This window comes from Myxocyprinus asiaticus, chromosome 23 (assembly GCF_019703515.2).
Source record: "Myxocyprinus asiaticus isolate MX2 ecotype Aquarium Trade chromosome 23, UBuf_Myxa_2, whole genome shotgun sequence".
Lineage (NCBI taxonomy): Eukaryota > Metazoa > Chordata > Actinopteri > Cypriniformes > Catostomidae > Myxocyprinus > Myxocyprinus asiaticus.
Genome location: NC_059366.1, coordinates 6,785,833 through 6,805,000, shown reverse-complemented (window position 1 = coordinate 6,805,000; position 19,168 = coordinate 6,785,833). Strand labels below are relative to the sequence as shown.

The 19,168-nt window shown below is 35.7% G+C and overlaps 1 protein-coding gene across 1 annotated transcript in view; it reads right to left on the bottom strand.

Moving 5' to 3' along the window:
* The window catches only part of LOC127414313 (CUB and sushi domain-containing protein 1-like), a 520,597-nt gene that overhangs the window by 298,106 nt on the left and 203,323 nt on the right, over positions 1 to 19,168 (bottom strand). The window contains exons 7-9 of the mRNA XM_051652256.1: positions 14,610 to 14,687; positions 8,842 to 8,923; positions 6,701 to 6,825 (exon numbers count right to left, since the gene is read on the bottom strand). Of these exons, the coding sequence (XP_051508216.1) occupies positions 6,701 to 6,825; positions 8,842 to 8,923; positions 14,610 to 14,687 (285 nt within the window). The remainder of the gene's footprint in view (positions 1 to 6,700; positions 6,826 to 8,841; positions 8,924 to 14,609; positions 14,688 to 19,168) is intronic.

Sequence of the window (19,168 nt, the reverse complement as noted above, 5' to 3'; positions counted from 1 at the left end):
TACTTCCAGAACCAGACTGTTGCGCTCTACATCAAAAGGTATTATTGATCTAATTATACATGGGCTGTATTACCCAATATGTGTGTGTGCTGTGTATTGTTATGCTTATTAGAGTGCTGTGGTGTTAGCTTATGTTAGCTTAACAACATGCTAACGCAAGACTCTATTTATGCTTTCTTCCAAGGTAGCATTTTAAACCAAATTCTCTTCAGTGACTGAATTAGAATGCTCTAAGCAGGCAGTAAATCATCCATTATACAAATAGCACTTCTCACATGAAGCACACCAGAGAGTTATTGTTTGTAATAGAATTTGGCACTAGCATGTTGCTATGCTAACAACTTGAAACTCTAGTAAGCATTAAAATACATAGCACACTCACATATTGGTGTCAATGTTTAATTACAATGAACTGTTTCTTCAATGTTACTTTTCATTATTGAGTGAATTATAACTATTTATACGCTAATCAACATTTTTCTCACTTCACCCACCATCTTGAATTGATTTTTTCACTCAGCTTGTCAAAACACACTCCAGGATTGCCTTTTCTGCAAAGGATACAGGTAATGCTGTTGTATAATTTGGCCAAAACGAGGTATCTACCTTTCTGGAATGCCTTAATGCCGTCTAGGTAGGCAGCTCACAAGGTTTTGGAATAGAGCTTATTTTTCCACCATACCCCACGGTAAAACACTTTCTTTGAAAACATGGAGCGCTCACAACATGAGCTAATCTATTTAAGGTCATGCCTCAGAATAACTTGACTCAATCATTGACAGAGTCAGGGTTTTTTTTCTTTTTTTTTTTTTTTTTTTTTTTTTTTAGCCCTATTCTGTGCAGGGTATTAACTGCTTCTCCCTAGTGTTTAGTCAGGGATTTTCTTGGACACTTTAAAGAGCAGGCCCGCTCTGTGACTGTGGCCTCATCATCTTCTCTACAGGGCACTGAGGAAGATTTGGATAGGTGGAGATATGAAGAGATTACATGGCAGATATTCTCAAACAGGGAATTCACTGGCTTCTTCGCTTCTCAGAACCACTATGTAAAAATGGGTTCAAAATAGCCATTTATTCAAAACCAAACACTGACTACAGATGCAATCTTCCTTGAAACATCAACCACAAAACAGGAGTAGGAATTTAATGTCTAGCTCTTGTTCTAGTTTTCAGAATTAATGTTTGCTAGATAAAGAGACTTTACACCTGATATTAACATCCATTTGGGCTTAACAGAAGTTCCGGACTGCTAGGGTAGCCAACTTTTCGCCAGGCGAATACAGGACGCTTGAGCATTTTGAGTATGTGGGTGTGTGTGTGTGGGGGGTGGTTAGAGTAAACATGATTACACAGGAAGTTGGCATGCTGTTTCAGATACTTCTGGTACCCTTGGATCAGCCACATTATGCCGACTCACTGAGAAGCAGCATCTCCTATCACACATGTTTGCATCGGCTCCAGCATGTTTACCTTCCCCAGTGGCAGGACCAAGTGCATTGCATCAAGATCATCTGAGACCTGGGTTCAGATCCCATGTTGAAACCAGGATGTAATCGTGTTCGCATAATCAGTGACAACTGTGATTTGGAGGTGGCATTTTCCCCTCTAACATTACATTTTTACTCCACACTCCATTTACATTACCTTTTTACATTTACATTTATGCATTTGGCAGACGCTTTTATCCAAAGTGACTTACAGTGCACTTATTACAGGGACAATCCCCCTGGAGCAACCTGGAGTTAAGTGCCTTGCTCAAGGACACAATGGTGGTGGCTGTGGGGATCGAACCAGCAACATTCTGCTTACCAGTTATTTGCTTTAGCCCACTATGCCACCACCACTCCACTGACGGTTAGGATTAGGATTGGGTTGAGGTGTTCAGTTTATTAAATAAACATTCTTCTTCACTCTGTTACTGCCTGTACAGCTAAAATAACAACTCTCTTTACAACCTGTTTTTGGCGCCCCTCTGTGGACATTACACCCAGAAAATGGAGCTCACACGTGCCCACACGCCCAACGACACTTATCGCTTTGGCCACTAGGGGCAGTGTTTCACATTTTGTTAAGCACAGACTGATTTTAGCTAGATAAAAGTTAATTAACTGTTTTTGATTTTACTGTAAGATCAGTCTGGTTATGTGTGTCATTCAAATCAAATCAATGCCAAATAAAATAAACTAAAATAAGCATTGTAATAAAACATTTGTTTGAATAAATAAATAAATAAATACATGTTAAATGCCCATAAATTTAGACTTTATAGAACATCTTTAGAATGCCATAGGCACTGATACACTGATAATTAGCTTTGGATAAAAGCGTCTGCTAAACGAATAAATGCAATTATGTGAATCTTAAGTATCTTAAGTTTGTTTGTCTCTATTACTCAACTATAATAACAACAAGCATTCCACTCAAAAGGTCCCAATTCTGGCTAGATTAAAATTCAACTTTATTTGATAGTAATTGAAAGCTGACTTTTTTGTGCTTTTTTAAAATATGCTTCACCAACCTGCTCTAATGACAAGACATAGTAGTTAGTGTGAGATGGTGAAATCATAAGAAATCCTATGAGTTGGCTTGTACAAAAACATAAAATTGTTATTCCCATAGAATAAATAAATAGTAAAACGTTTAACCACAAACCCAAACCTCAACCTAAGCACAAAGTCTAACTTCTTACAGTAACAAGAAACCTAACCTTGACTGTAATAGGAACATAACTTTTTGTGTACAATGGAAGAAAAGAAAAAAATGGGTTTGCAAATTGATGTTGTAAGCGGCACTTAATTATCAAAGTGGCAGTCTCTGATAAAAACGACAGTCCAATTGAGCTTCCCTTTCATTTACAGGTCTGGATTATGTTCTATAATTAACTCAAAAAAATCTCACAAGTTTCACTTGAAGAAGAGCAGAAAAAAGCCCACTGGGTATTAATAAATCACAAGGCTAAAGGGTCTTTAACTTCCTGTTTTATACCATCAGCCCCTTAACGTATCCTCGAAAGAAGAAAAAGAAGCATTTATGGCTTGTCTTTAAAAAGGCTGCTTGGCACTGCTGAAACAAAAAACTGTCTAGATCAATCAGCGATTTTCGAGAATTGTGCAAAGAAATTGCCAAACATGGTTACTGCTCTATCTGCGCCTGTGACACACTGCCTTATTTCATTTTGATTAATGTCATTTAGAGACCTGTGTCCTCTGTGCCTTTCACAAATGCGACACTTTAGGTCTCATCTTAACCTGAACATTACCGCTGAGATCAGATTTCTGGATGCCAAAAATAAATCTGGAGAAGGATTGGACATGCTTTGCTCTTGTTATGAAGCAGATGGATGAATCACCTCCACCTTGTTGCATTTCACAGATCTTATATCACTGCAATAAGAGCAATGGATTTATATGAAACACAAGCAGAAAAAAAAAAAAAAAGTATAATTTCAGTCATTTATGTGAACTACACTTGCAATACAATATATGTACATACAGGATATACTGTATATTGATCTGTGGTACAGTGTTGCCATATGACATATTATTTTCCTTCACTTTCTTGCTATTAATAAAAAAAAAAAAGAAAAAAAAGAAAAATGGAATTAAAAGGGGTTTAAACAAACATAAATAATGGGCATTTTATTTAACCAAATGATGTGTTTTTCCAGGGGTCACCCACACAGGGAAGACAAGTGCTTCTCAAATTACACAAATAAATGCATTGCTATAAATTTCTTCTACATCTGTATTTTGGCTGCATAAGTGATAAGTTAAATAGATGTTCAGAGATCATGTCATCTAACATAGTTTCAGAGTGAATTGAAAAAATAAATAATAATAATAATAATTTTATATATATATATATAAATCATTTGAATTAAAAACACTAGATTCAATGTTTCTTAAACTGTATCAAAACACACGATGAATGCAAACAAATGCAATCTCAATACAAGTGTTTAATAATGAAACTGAACTTCTAAAATAAAGGTAAAACAAGAATAAAAAAAAAAGAACAAAAAAAAAAAAAAAGAATAGGCTTAATGACACATTAATGATGTGTTAACTTTTAGCCCTAGAAAAATAATTATGATAAGTTAATAGTGATCAAAAAGTTTATGATAAGTTAATGGTGATCAAATTCCATATTTTATGATTTCATAGAGGATCATAATTCTGATCAGTTGCGACTGGTGTTTTTCATAAGTGGACAAGAACAGACTATTGCTTTTAGTGCCTGCAATGTTGCTCATGAAGCTGTTTAAACGGAAATTTCTAAATGAAAATAATTAAAGGTCAACCTTTTTTTTTTTTTTTTTTTTTTTTTGCAAACAGAATTGGCAACATAAATAAATGTGTATGCAAATAACTGCACGTGTATCTCTGATCTGCCAAACACTGGACATTGGTGCTTATACATTTCATATGCTGTCAATCAAGTAAATCAGCATTTCAATAACTGCCCACTTGCTGCAAAGTCCCACCCAGTAGAGGTCAACCAATCATCATATAGAGAAGACAGAGCTTTTAGGTGGGGCAAAAATACATTGATTAAAAGCCCGATGTTCAATAGGCAATCAGATGCTAAAGCTCTCATGAGGGTCCTGTAGACTCCCAGAGAAGCACGGAGTCCAGGCGGGGACCCACAATGTATGTTTAGAGTCTTTCGTCCATTCAGCATCGACCTTTTGCCCCACTAATTTGAAAGATATACGTAGGTATCTTCTATAGACTCCCATTGAAGCACGGCTTCAGGAGCACTCTATGGGTCATGCGCCCACTATGGGCATTCGTATAGAAAAAAAAGTGGACTGAGTTACTTGAACGAACACTGCAATAGTTATATTTTACCTCTTAAACACTAAAATATTGAAATGCACAAAGAGTGACATGTAATGTATATACACTATTTGTACATATATTAAAATCATAATTGCTGCTTTTCTTAAAGGGAATAGTTCACCCAAAAATGAAAATTATCTCATAATTTCCTCACCCTCATGCCATTCCAGATGTGTATGACTTTCTTTCTTCTGCTGAACACAAATGAAGATTTTTAGAAGAATATTTAAGCTCTGTAGGTCCATACAATGCAAGTGAATGGTGACCAGACATTTATAGTTCCAAAAAGCACATAAAGGAAACATACTGTAGAAGTATTCCATAAGACTCCAGTGGTTAAATCCATGTATTCAGAAGTGATATGATAGGTGTGGGTGAGAAACAGATCAAAAAGTTTTGTTTTGTTTTTTACTCTAAATCTCCACTTTCACATTCGCTTTAAAATCTGAAAGTCACATGTGATGCCTGTTTAGTTTAACTTTCACAGATGAAAGTGAAAGTGGAAATTTAGAGTAAAAAAAGACTTAAATATTCATCTGTTTCTCACTCACACCTATTATATCACTTCTGAAGACATGGATTTAAACACTGGAGTCATATGGATTACTTTTATGCTTCCTTTATGTGATTTTTGGAGCTACAAATGTCTGATCACCACTCACTTGTATTGTGAGGACATACAGAGCTGAAATACTCTTCTAAAAAATCTTTGTTTGTGTTCAGCAGAAGAAAGTCATACACATCTGGGATGGCATGACTGTGAATAAATGATGAGAGAATTTTCATTTTTGGGTGAACTATCCCTTTAAGAATTTTTAAGGGAAGCTGTGTTGCCTGTGTAGTCTTAAAGCAATAGCCACTGATTCTGATAAAATTAAACCATTATGAGAGCTAAAATGTACATACCTACAAACTGAATGTTCATGTCGCTATCATTACTTATCAGGTTTATGGCAGTATAATGAAAAGGAGTGTTTGCAAAAGCTATAAAAAGTTTATCTTTAATTAAACTGAATATTTTGCATTTAAATGAGCCATCTCTCTAGGTAAGGGGTTTCAGAAATGAGGACAGGCTCTAGTGAATGGCACTAAAAAATGGTAGTACCTAATTAAAGCAAACATCATTCCTCATTAATTTACTTAGTATGAAAAGGATGTGCACAAAATGTACTAATTTAAATTTAAGGTGGCAGGCTTTGCCTGAAAGCTGACAGGTTCTTTCAAAAGTGCAGAACTTAATGTGAGTTTTAGTAAATAAACTTAGTTCATGACTGCTTGGACAGCTTCTATTCCAGAAAAAAAAAATAGGTTCATATCTAAAACGACTGGTGCAGCAGTGATTTATATACACACTGGATCTGTTCCAAAACCTATTGAGTTTTACATTAGCATGTAAAAATATGCTATATTATATATATATATATATATATATATATATATATATATATATATATATATATATATATATATATATATATACACAACACTGCAAATAGCATAGCAGTACAAAGCATACACAAATAATGGGTAATATTTAATAAGATACGCATTTCTCTCACTTTATCTGCTATTTTATATTCGTTTTGGTTAATATGGCCAAAAGATGGTCTCTTAGAAGCTGGATCAGGCTTCACATTGGGAGTGTGCCTATGAGGTCTTAAAATGTTACCTATGTAGACAGCTGACTAGGTTTTGGAACATTTTTAATTTAAAAAAAATAAAATTGTTAAATCCTTGGGGCATGAAATATGTGGCATTACTCCCCACTGCTATGTGGCACACATCTCACGTAACCGGATCTGACAACATCCCTACAGTAAGTGTCTGCATGGGGGAAACGAGACCCATATTCACACTTACTGCGACAGATAGGCCTGTGGTCACTCCAGGCTGCCAGCGTCTCAGTCACTCGCTGACATGTGATGCTCTTTGATCCCTGCAGTACGTAGCTGTCGTCGCAGGAAAACTGGATGCTGGCTCCGACCCTGCGGAAGTTAGCGAAACAAATAACCATCACCGATCAGCCAGCTACATGAGTCATGCCATCATATGTTTGTGTGTGGCATCATGTTAGGTTGGAAAAGTGATTGTTTGTGCCCCACCAGAAATAATAAGCGTGAGATGCCACTAGTCGATAAATTAGGTTGTCCAAGATGATACAAATGAGAAATCTATTTAAAATCGAGTTTAAAACCCATGTATTAAGTTCGTAGAAATCAAATATTTGTTTTCATGTGTGCTAATTGGTGTGGATTGGTTACTCCACTTGACTTTAACCACCTGAAAAAAAAAAAAAATTTTTTTTTACTTTGTACTCAGAAATTAAAAACATGTTTATCCTAGTGGTGTATCCAAGTAATTGTTTTGTGTGAATTACAATTTTAATGCATTTTTGTATAACTTTGATCCAAAAAAAAAAAAAAAAAACAAAAACGAATGTCACATCATTGACACACTTCCATTAAAAATCAAGCATTCGGGCCTGGGTAGCTCAGTGGAAAAGACGCTGGCTACCACCCCTGGAGTTTGCTAGCTTGATAGTTCGAATCCCAGGGCATGCTGAGTGACTCCAGCCAGGTCTCCTAAGCAACCAAATTGGCCCGGTTGCTAGGGAGGGTAGAGTCTCATGGGGTAACCTCTTCGTGATCACTATAATGTGGTTCGTTCTCGGTGGGGCGTGTGGTGAGTTGAGTGTGTTTGCCGCGGTGGATGGTGTGAAGCCTCCACATGCGCTATGTCTCCGTTGCAATGTGCTCAACAAGCCACGTGATAAGATGCGTGGGTTGACGATCTCAGACGGGGAGGCAACTGGGATTCGTCCTCCGCCACCACGCGACCACGAGGACTTAAAAAAGCACATTGGGAAGTGGGCATTCCAAATTGGGAGAAAAAAATAAATAAAAATCAAGCATTCTATACAATGTGTGTTGTTCTGTGAAACTCTCGCAAGATTCACATTTGCTGCTACCGGGTAGCTTTAGGGGTAGGATAAGGTTTAAGGGTAGGTTTAGGGTTCGGGTTAACAGTGTAATTACTGATGTAATTAAATGCTGGCATATGCATTATGTTGGGAAGGTTGGGACATGGCTCTGCCTCTTTTTGCCTAAGCCAATTTTATCCTTTTCCCTTTTAGAAATAGCTTTCATCAGGTAAGTGTCTAATGCAGAAGAAACATCTCCAGTTCTCAAGCAGGAGTTTCCATTTAGTTTGTGTGTGTTTTAATAAGTGGCAATCCGGTGCTGGAATGTTATATTTTTGAATGTTGTGTGGAGTGCTAGCTGTTGCTGTTATAATAAGTGACGTAGAGAAACCTAAAAAATGTTCTTCATGTGTTAACATCTTAATAAACAGGTTTTATTTAGTCAAAAATATGATTTAATATGGCAAAATCAACCTGACTATGTTAGGTAAAAAAAAAAAAATATAATAATAATAATTTTGATGTAAGGTAACAATCACAGGTTACCACTTGTTTATATATATATATATATATATATATATATATATATATATATATATATATATATATATATATATATATATTTTATTTTTTATTTTTATTTTTTTATTTGATTTGATATTTGATAGTAGGACATTGCTCATAAATTATATTAACTTATTTTAACTAATTATATTAATTATATATATATTATCTGGTTGGTTTGGCTCATGACTTAGAACTCATTATTGAAAAATATTTTGAAATGCCTATGGTGAAAATGAAAGGAAACATTTCTTCCAGAACCAAGGACACTGAAAAAGTGGGTGGTCAATGTTGCACTATATCCCATTAAATGCAGAACATGTAATGGATCTTGGTTCTTCTTTTAAGGGACATTAAAAACCCACTTAGTGGCAGTGACCAAAGGTCTATCGGTGTCAGCCTATCTGTGTGGGAGTTCAGACAGACGTGTCAAACAGCAGGTCCAAGTCTGATTAAAACATGTTATACCGTTAAACAGGACAAGCGCAGCAGATAAGGGAACAAAGAGAAGACATACTGGAAGCTCGAGCCAGTTCTTTTGCCATTTTCAGGAATCCCAGGATCTGGACAAATATTCGCTGCCATCCCTCCTTGGCTTACTGCATGAAAGACAGAGAGAAAACACAAGAGAAAAGAAAGATGAGGACATAAATGATACCCATTAAGCGTATTAGTCAACTGATGCTTCTTTCTGTGTGTGTGTGTGTGTGTTTTATACTATTTATTCCTTTAAATTAAGAAATTATACATTATGATATATTATATTTTGTTTAAAGAGAATGAAGCCTGATTTGTTTATTTTTGTATCGTGGCATTATTTTCATGACTCTTAAGCACATTTCCCCCTAAAAGTGTCATTACCTTAATGCAAAATAAATAAATAAAATCATTCCAATTACTGAGACACAAAAAAGGTGCTATTTAAAATTATTATAAAAGAAGTTATTTATACTGTCATCTTGGTAGTATTTGTTGTAGTGCATAATTTCTGTTAATTTAAATACAATTATATATATATATATATCTGCTGATATTTGTTGTAGTGCCTAATTTATGTTGATGATTAATATACATTTATTAGGTACACCTGTACACCTACTTATTCATGTGATTGTCTAATCAGCTAATTGTGTGGCAGCAGTGCAGTGCATAAAGTCAGGCAGATGCGGGTCAGGAGCTTCAGTTAATGCTCAGATCAACCATCAGAATGGGGAAGAAATGTGATCTCAGTGATTTGGACTATGCCATGATTGTTGGTGCAAGATGGGCTGGTTTGAGTATTTCTGTAACTGCTGATCTCCTGGGATTTTCATGCACAACAGTCTCTAGAGTGTATAGAGAATTGTGCCAAAAAACAAAACAAAAAAAAAAAACAACAAAAAAAAAAACATCCAGCAAGTGGCAGTTCTGTGGGCGAAAACAGCTCGTTAATGACAGAGGTCACCGTAGAATGGCCAGACTGGTTCGAACTGACAGGAAGGTGACAGTAACCCAAATAACCACGTTACAATAGTGCTTTGCAGAAAAGCATTTCTGAACATACAACACGTTGAACATTGAGGCGGATGGGCTACAGCAGCAGAAGACCCCTCCGGGTACCATTACTGTCAGCTTAGAGCAGTAACTCAGGCTGTAGTTTGCACAGGCTCACCAAAACTGGACAGTAGACGATTGGAAAAATATCGCCTGTTATGACGAACAATATGTAATAGATAATGTACAGTCAGACATTCATTACGACACAATAAACCCCCCAGGGTGATCAGGACCCAGATGCAAAAAGTTATCGTAAACCGACAATGATCAATATTTTTTACAGCATTTATTAATGTTGTTTGATGTTAATTCATGAATACTGTATATTATTTTATACTACTGATTGTGTTAGCTTAGGCTGGTTTAAGCCCCCCTTTTTTTCCCCAGAGGGAAGTATGCTTTTCTTTCCAATAAATGGCACTTTGTTTTATATATTGTTTTCTAATGTAGTGACATTCATATATTTTTTATAGTGTGGCTTAAGTGTCTAAATACGTTTTGGTGCCAATGAGCATATAAACACTATAAAACCTACCTGACAATAAAAGCAAAGAACTGAAAAAATAAATAAATAAATAACCTGCAGACCGGTCAAAGACGGCATGTTCCCATTCAATACACCCCAGACTGTGCAATATTCATCACTGTGCCAGTATAGATTACATTTACAGGTGAAATTTCTATTCCTGCAGAGCTGACAGGGGATTTAGGGATGGTGAGCTCAAGGCGATTTCCCATATAAAGCAGAGAAAGGTCAAAGCATGTCCCATGTTCCTCTCTCCCTTATCTCGTGTTTCTACAAAGCCAGACTGAGTTTATGTTCTCACAATTCCACTTTCTGACATCGCTCCGAGTTCATTTACTGGCCAAAATCACATCAGGAGAGTTCACGAATGACCCCACTTCTGGTGAAGCAATGACCTTGTTTATATGCGCATCACTTTTATTGATTAATGTCCAGTATGACCTTTAAATATATAGATATATCAAAATGTAATAATGTTCTCAATCTTTAAAATGACATTCTTTTTTGGTCTTTTAGCATTTTTAAACACTGATGGATAATTAAAATGCATTCCATGTCTTTTGACAGTTAGGTTTTTTTTTTTTCCTTCATTAAACATTTTTGTCAGCCCCCAAAGCTAAATTTTGGGTCATCAAAGTAAATTTAATGATATCCATCTCGTGTTCGGTGCTTTGCAAGTGCTAAATAGTGAAAGAGTGAAGCCTGGTTTCACGTGAGCATCACGCGAGCCATGTAGTGATTTGAAAACAGGAGAAAGACATATTTTCCAATGGAATCATTCATGGGATTTTGTTTGCTGTTCGGGTGACAAGATTGCAAGGCAGCAGTGTCTGTTGTGTTTTTCATATTGTGATGGCAATATTAACAAAAAAGGCAACAACCCGCTGCACAGACTTTAACAATGGATGTATAGAGTAAACTTGTCATAATTAATTACTAATAGTTGTATCTGGATAACAAGAACACATTTGTTTTTACATCTTCTGTGAATGTGGTCAAAATCCGTCCCTGACCACCTCTGAATGTAGTTTCAGTGATCTGATCAAGATCCGATCAGAATGCGTCTTAGGTGCATATACACCTGTCATTTAATGTGGTCAAGTACTGTCCGATGGCGATCCGACCACTGAAAACACATGTTAATACAAGGTGCAAATGGGGCCAAAAAGTCATCAAAAGAATTTTGATTCATCAAGTCATTCAGAAGATACGGCCAAAAAATTAATTGGCTCATATTGTGATGATACATGCAAAATTGTTGAAAAAAAGGCGAGAAGTAGTTAAAAAAAAAATTAAAAAAAAATGTTTTTTATTCTTAAGGTTTTTTTTTTTTTTTTTACACTAGTCTGTTATTGTGGTATAAACTATAAACTAACAAAATGACACATGATTGGTCGCTTTGCAAGTCTGTCAGATGGCTTCCTCCTGTTTAAATGGTGGTTCCTGGCCAGAACAAGCTGCAAACTAGACCAGATTTTATGCAGATAGTTAAAAGTTTGGCTACGCAAGACTAGTTCGATAGGTGACACATAATTAATTAACAAGCAGAACATTCACATCAACTCAAACCACTTTAAATAAAGTCAACAGCCCTGACCAACACAAAAACACTGGGATCATGAGCAAGGTCAGTGGCTCTTTACCAGTGTGTGTGTGTGTGTGTGTGCGTGTGTGTGTGTGTGTGTGTGTGTGTGTGCTTGCTACTAGAGGAGTGAGGTCTTTTGATCACCTGGCATGTCCCTCTGTTTGATGTGCTCTTCAAATGCAATCTCCCCTGATTGTTGATATCAGTCTCTAGAGTTATTTGGTCTGATCAAAGGGGGTGTCCGTTTTTTCTGATCTTTTTTTACTTGGTTATTTATTTTCCCCTCCTTTACTGCCCTGTGATCACCTCAATATGTGCTAAAGACTTTTGTATAATGCACATGTAAATGTTTAATACATAAATGTCAAGTATACATCCTTCTCAATTAAAGATCTAAGAGTTCTTCTTTAAGGTGACATAAGTGATCTTAGCTGTTTCGTTAACTTCCACCAGACTTGACAAGACTAAGCCACTGAATAAAGAGCACAAGTGTAAGGTCCCAAAAATCATTCATTTTTTGTTTTATAGAGAAATTGATTTTTAGCAATAACATAAAACTTCCAAGACGGATGATCAATGAGCTACAAGGTTATTATGTGATGATATACAGTATGCTTCCCTTGAAGTCCCTTCAACTTCATAAAAAATAAAAATATATAAATAAATAAAAATGAGTTTAATAGCCAAATTCCCAGCAAAGTACTACACTACCCACAATCCTGAAGACATATCCACCAATCAGAGAAGTTATGGTTACCTTGGAAACAGGAATCGCCCACTCCCAAATTAATCTACTTGTATATTTGAATATTTAGAAATATGTTTCAAATATACTGAACTTTATATTTACGATTCATGTCTTTTTGTCAAAACTTTTATAATGTGCCATACATGTCATTCAACAGTCTTATTATACCTTTGTGTTATCTCCCCCCCCCCCCCCCCCACCCTCTGATTTTAAAAGTATTGTTTTGTTTTTAATCAAATCTTGTAATGTTGTGATTTATCTCAGATCTGACTGGTCTGGAACCAAGTTTTCTGGAAACTGTTGTACTTTATTGGACCGCTTATCCCCCTTTTCAAAATCCCATCCTTCATGGACATGTCAGCAAATCAGACCGCTCAAAAGCCTTCCAATTGGTTGAACAACAGCATCCCTAAGATACTATTTTTGCTGTTAACAGAGGCTAAGGTTGTCAACTTGTCACAAAGACAGGAATGATATTTCAGGACACCAGTTTCAGTGATATCTGTCAGGTAGCAGGGGCATTTTTTTTGTATTTTAAAAATAAAAATAAAATACAAAATTAAATTAAATTGCTTACAGCAACTATTAGTACATAATTGCAATATCATTAATACTATATACAAAGGTCTAAATGAAACGCCTTTTGCTACCCATCTTAGCTCCATAATGTGACATATTCCCAAGTGAATCCAGATATACCATAAAAATAAATATATCCATTGGGAATTGATTGGATCATGAAAAATGGGCATTGCATGCCAAAAATGAGACAGGAGGTTGGAGGGGTTTAAAAGAAAGAGGCATTTGTGATGTCAGTCAAAAAGGAATGCTGTAGAGGTGGATCAATTTGTAAAATTTTGCTGAAAGATTACAAAACCAAATATATATTTTTGGGAAATAATCTGCACTGATAAATCGTGCATTATGAGACCAGAAAAGTGCATGAAGAGATTTCATTTTGACTTTTTTGTTATATACTGTATACAGTATCTCATCCTATAAGTTTTCTATATTGCATGTTATCATTGAAAATACTAGCCGTTTTCCTGCAGGTTTCTTTGATGCATACAGTAAAGAGCTGCATGACTTGTTTTAACAAAACGGTGCCCTCAGCCACCTTGTAAGTCAATTGGGCCATTTGTCAGGAAAACCTCCGGTGACCTCTCTCATGTTTGTATGTAATGATTGGCTGAGTATCTATAAACAAGCTACTGTCATCAGTGTGTACATTTTACAGAAGCCCAGCTGAAGTGGTGTACTTCACCGAGTCAGCTGCTTTTGTAATGTTAATTGCCACAGAACACGCTTGATGAAGCGCAGAACGGGCACAATCATCCATACAGTATAATGTGCTGTTGCTTCCTCCATCCTATTAAGAAAATCATCAAGGGCATCTTTATAAATGCATAATGACAACAAGCAAAGGCCTGTGAATATGCCAAGAACCTTAGTGAGTGAAGATGGCTTTGCAGACGAGATCCCAGATTAACAAGTCCCAGAGAGCCACGACTGTTTATGTAACTCGTCTTGAGTAGCAAAACAAATATACAGTAATACATACATACTATACAATATACAATATATACAAATAAATGTATATATGTCTGGACACTGTACTTCGCTGGGAGTTTATGGGAGCATATAAGCTCTACAAAACAACAACTGATTTGTCAAATACACATACACAATGTATACATTGTATTTTTGGATGAATTCTGTTTTACCTGAGCTATTTGTTCTCTTTTTAGGTCCTCTACTGCATGGCACCTCACTGAAGCAGCTTATCATGTCTGTTTTGCTTACTTAACCTGGCTCATTCTCTTTCTTTATGTTAGCTGCACTTTAAAGTGTATAAATGGAAGTAGGGGCCTGTGTTAGAAGTGTACTTACAGACTGCGTTTTTGTGGCTTGTATCCTTGTTCGGAAGCATTTTCACCCCTCTGGATTTCAACTCGATGGCCTTCTTCACTGTTGGGAGAGGGCAGAGGTGAAGTGTGTACAAGTGCAAATCACAATCTGTTTATACAGTCTGCAAAACCTGTTGAGTAATGAACTTCAGTTATGTGTCAACACCTCATTGAATACAATAAAGCCTCGAAGAATCGACCTTGTGTGGAGCATCAAAACATTTTTTTTTGCCACTTTTTATATGCCTTTCATTGAGTCTGTTTTTGACCCAGACTTTCAATCCAAAAATATGAAAATCCATTATAAAATTATCCCAACTGGTTCCCAGAATGTTCCCACTAAAGATCTTTAATATACTTTTTTGGCTGTCCAGGAAAGTTTCTTTTTATTTTATTTCTTTCATCAAAATGTTTATTTTAGGTTTTACATGATTGTTTCCCTCGTGTTCCCCCGATGTTTCTTAACCTCATAATTCCCCACAACCTTTCTGCAACCATGCTGCAACCCAATAAACAGACAAGCCATCAATAGATCATAAGTTTTAATCAATTATTATATCATTAAAATACACAACACATTTTGGAAAATTAAATTATATACTTTTTTTGTAATCCTGCTGTACATCAATACCACACTGAAAACTGAGCCTTGATTTAGTGTTTTCTAAAACACTGTAGCATAGCAACGGACATTAATATGAAGGTATTGAGGTAAATCATTTCAAATAGTTAATAGCCGATCCTTGGGTACCGGAACTTTCGGAAACAGCATGCCGACTTCCCGTGTGATCATGTTGTGTATGGACCTACAGAGCTGAAATATTCTTCTAAAAATTTTCATTTGTGTTCAGCAGAAGAAAGAAAGTCATACACATCTGGGATGGCATGAGGGTGAGTAAATGATGAGAGAATTTTTGGGTGAACTATCCCTTGATGGGGACATTTTTTAAACTATGATAACCGATAATTATCTAAATATTTATTGTGTGAATATTTTTATTTTTATTTTTATTTATTAAATATTGAATATTAATTGTATTTTTACACAAATTAAAATTGTTCCTCAGTTCGTGGCATCATTTCCACTATACAACCAACAATCTACTTTATTTAATTGTGTGTACAGTATTAGGCTAGAGAAAATGCTAGCTATGAATTCAGCCTCATTGTATTCCAAACATATTTAAATGTCATCTCCAGCTTAGAATCAAGCTAAAAACATAATTCGTGATGTGGCGTAAATGACATTTGTTGGTTAAAAATACATAACTTTAGGGGCCTGGGTAGCTCAGCAAGTAAAGACACTGACTACCACACCTGGAGTCGCAAGCTCGAATCCAGGGCGTGCTGAGTGACTCCAGTCAGGCTTCCTAAGCAATCAATTGGCCCGGTTGCTAGGGTGGGTAGAGGCACGTTGGGGTAACCTCCTCGCGGTCGCTATAATGTGGTCACTCTCGGTGGGGCGCGTGGTGAGTTGTGCGTGGATTCCACGGAGAATAGCATGCAGCCTACACACGTGCTAGTTCTCCACGGTAATGCACTCAACAAGCCACATGATAAGATGCATGGACTGACGGTCTCATACGTGGCGGCAACTGAGATTCATCCTCCGCCACCCGGATATAGGCGAGTCACAATGCCACCACGAGGATTTAGAGCGCTTTGGGAATTGAGCATTCCAAATTGGGGAGAAAAGGGGAGAAAATCCCCCCACACTGCTGGACATTGTTAGTAGACAAATTAAATGCACTAGTGAGAGTGTGAAATGCATGTTTTAAGGGAGTTCCATTACTGAAAGTCTGCAGGGTCAAAAGTGCCCATAGTTGAAGAAACACCCAATTAGCAGGGTATCAGTGGACATGATTGTGCCAAGCCGGGTGTGTGACAGATTTTAAACGAAGTGTGCACTTTGTTATCTGTGACACAACTGTCATTCTGGCATGCCGATTACTGGATGCGCAATGACAATCTGCATCTTCTGGAGCCAATTTGGATTTCAAAGCAATTCTGAATTCAGTCCTGTAATTGGTAGTAGTGGGAAGGCAATTATAAATTCACTTTGCATAATTTTCTCTCCATGTAACATCACCCCCATTAGTGGGCTTTTCTTTTAATAAATAGGATACTCTTAATAATGAGAAATCAGTGGGGCAAACGAGTGATGGATTTGTTGGGCGAAATTATCCTTATAAATGTACTCCTGGAGAGTTGTCCTTACTTGCACCTCAACACACCACAACAGTGCTTCTTAATTGGTGGGACATGACCCCAAAAATGACATCAAAGGTCACAAAGGCCTTTATTTTTTTTATTTGTCAACTAGCAATGTCCAACCATGTATGCAGTTGCATAAAAGGAAAGTCTTTTTTTTTTTCTCTCACTCACTGAAAGTCATGAAAATTCCCAGCATAGAGTCATTTCCAGCACATCTCTAATTTTGTATTTTGTTTATTATAATCCTGTGTTGGAAATTAATCTGATGGAAATGAAGTTTTTAACGTTTTTGAAAATAAATGGCCACCTTCATAGCTTACATTTTATTTTTCCTAAATATACACTGATATGTAATATTAATACTATTTCCACACGTTTTTAATAATTTGCAAAATTACAGCTTGATTGAAAATGATGCTCAGTAAAAATATTCTGCTCACAAGTGATATATACCTTGAATTGTCTTTGTTTTCTTCCAACATCACATTCATCTCAAGCATGCTCTTCACTGACACTTTTGTCGACTTGGTAAACAAGTACACTGCACTCAAAATAAATAAATAAATAAATAAATAATACTGCTTTTTCAGTTTACTTAATTAAAATGAACTAAAGCAAAACAACTCTAGAACATTTTGTCACAACTTGAAGTTAATGTGTTCTATCCATTTACATTTTAAAACTAAAGTTTACTTAATCCATTTGAGTTGGGACTACATGTTACTGTAACATTGATAAAACTGGGCAGGGGATTTCCTTTTCTCAGCATGCTTTGCGTGGGACTGGATAGGGAGAACAAGTGTTGAAATGTACCGTTATTTTATGCATTTTTGAGTAAGATGAGAAAATTAAGAGATCTGTTAATGTTAAATGTTCCGTTTTACTGGTATTTAGAAAGAGTGTATGTTCTGCTTTTCTGTTTTGGGGGTCACCTTTGTGGTGAAGAATGGCACTTGTGCTTAGGATGAGGTTGGATTTTCACTATCAAGTGATACTGTATTTGATTTGAGTACTGCTTAGCTCTGTAAGCAGTTGCTAATATACTGACAGTGCAATAGTTTCACTGTCCTTACATTTAATCATCTATCATATACTAATGATTAATAAAATAAATTAAGTTGGACCAACAAAAGACAATTAATTGAATAAAACCTTAGTAAATTGAGTTTGATGAACCTAATGAAGTGGAGTTAAAACTACTATAGTACATTGATTTTACTTAATCCAATTAAATTATGTCAGCTCAACGAAACCGATTTCATCTGAATGAAAGGCATTAAACTGCTTGTAAACACTCTCAAATTCTTAATTATAATTTGTGGTGAGGTGGAAAAGAAGCCACACCTGTGGGACAGTCAGATCTATAGTGTGTGTGTGTGTATATATATATATATATATATATATATATATATATATATATATATATATATAAATATATAATCATTTTCACAAAATAAATATTTAAATGCTTTCTGTTATTTTATTCTTTGTTTATATTTTCATAGATTTAAACATGCAATAATTCATATTTTTATAATGGATTTCCATAGTATTCTATGTCTGGATCTGGGAGGCTAAAACAGTAAAATCTATACACAAAAGGCATTTGAGAAGTACCAAAAATAAATGATGAAGGCCTGGTAAAAAGTTTCCAAAGTCAGTTTTAAGAAAAATTTGAAATCTGTGCATTTTAATACAAATCAACCCCCCAAAAAACAAAAAAAACAATCAAGTTGAAAAAAACATACATTTACAAAATTGTAAATTTTTCTATTCATTTTTTGTCATGCAATTCAAGGTAATATATATATATATATAATATATTATTTTTTTATTTTTTTTTTAAGAACATTTTTGTTTATTTTTGTATGATAAACCATTGTGGTGTTGTATTTGGCTGACACTAAAACATGCTAAAGTAAAACCATTAAGAGCCGTTGCTTTAAAATATTCTTGGAGGCATTTTCTATTGCATTAAACCATCGTATGTGTAGCCGAGACAAATGGCAATATTTCAACAGTGCATATAGTTTTGTCAAATAAAAAGAAAAAGCATTTATATCAGATGCTCTAAAATCTAACAAATTCAACAACTCCCTCGAGCTTCACCCGAGAGTCACGGCATCCCTCGCTCATTATGCAAATTGACGGCACGATCATAAACACATATCATGAAAATTATTTAAGAGCGCTTCATGTTAGGAACGTGAATTCCCTCACTACTATTATGATTGATTTCATACTTTCAAAGGGGGTTTTGGGGGGCAGTAATCATCATTCCAGCGATGTGTCTGTTCATAGAGCCACAGAGGCAAGCCAAGATGTCAT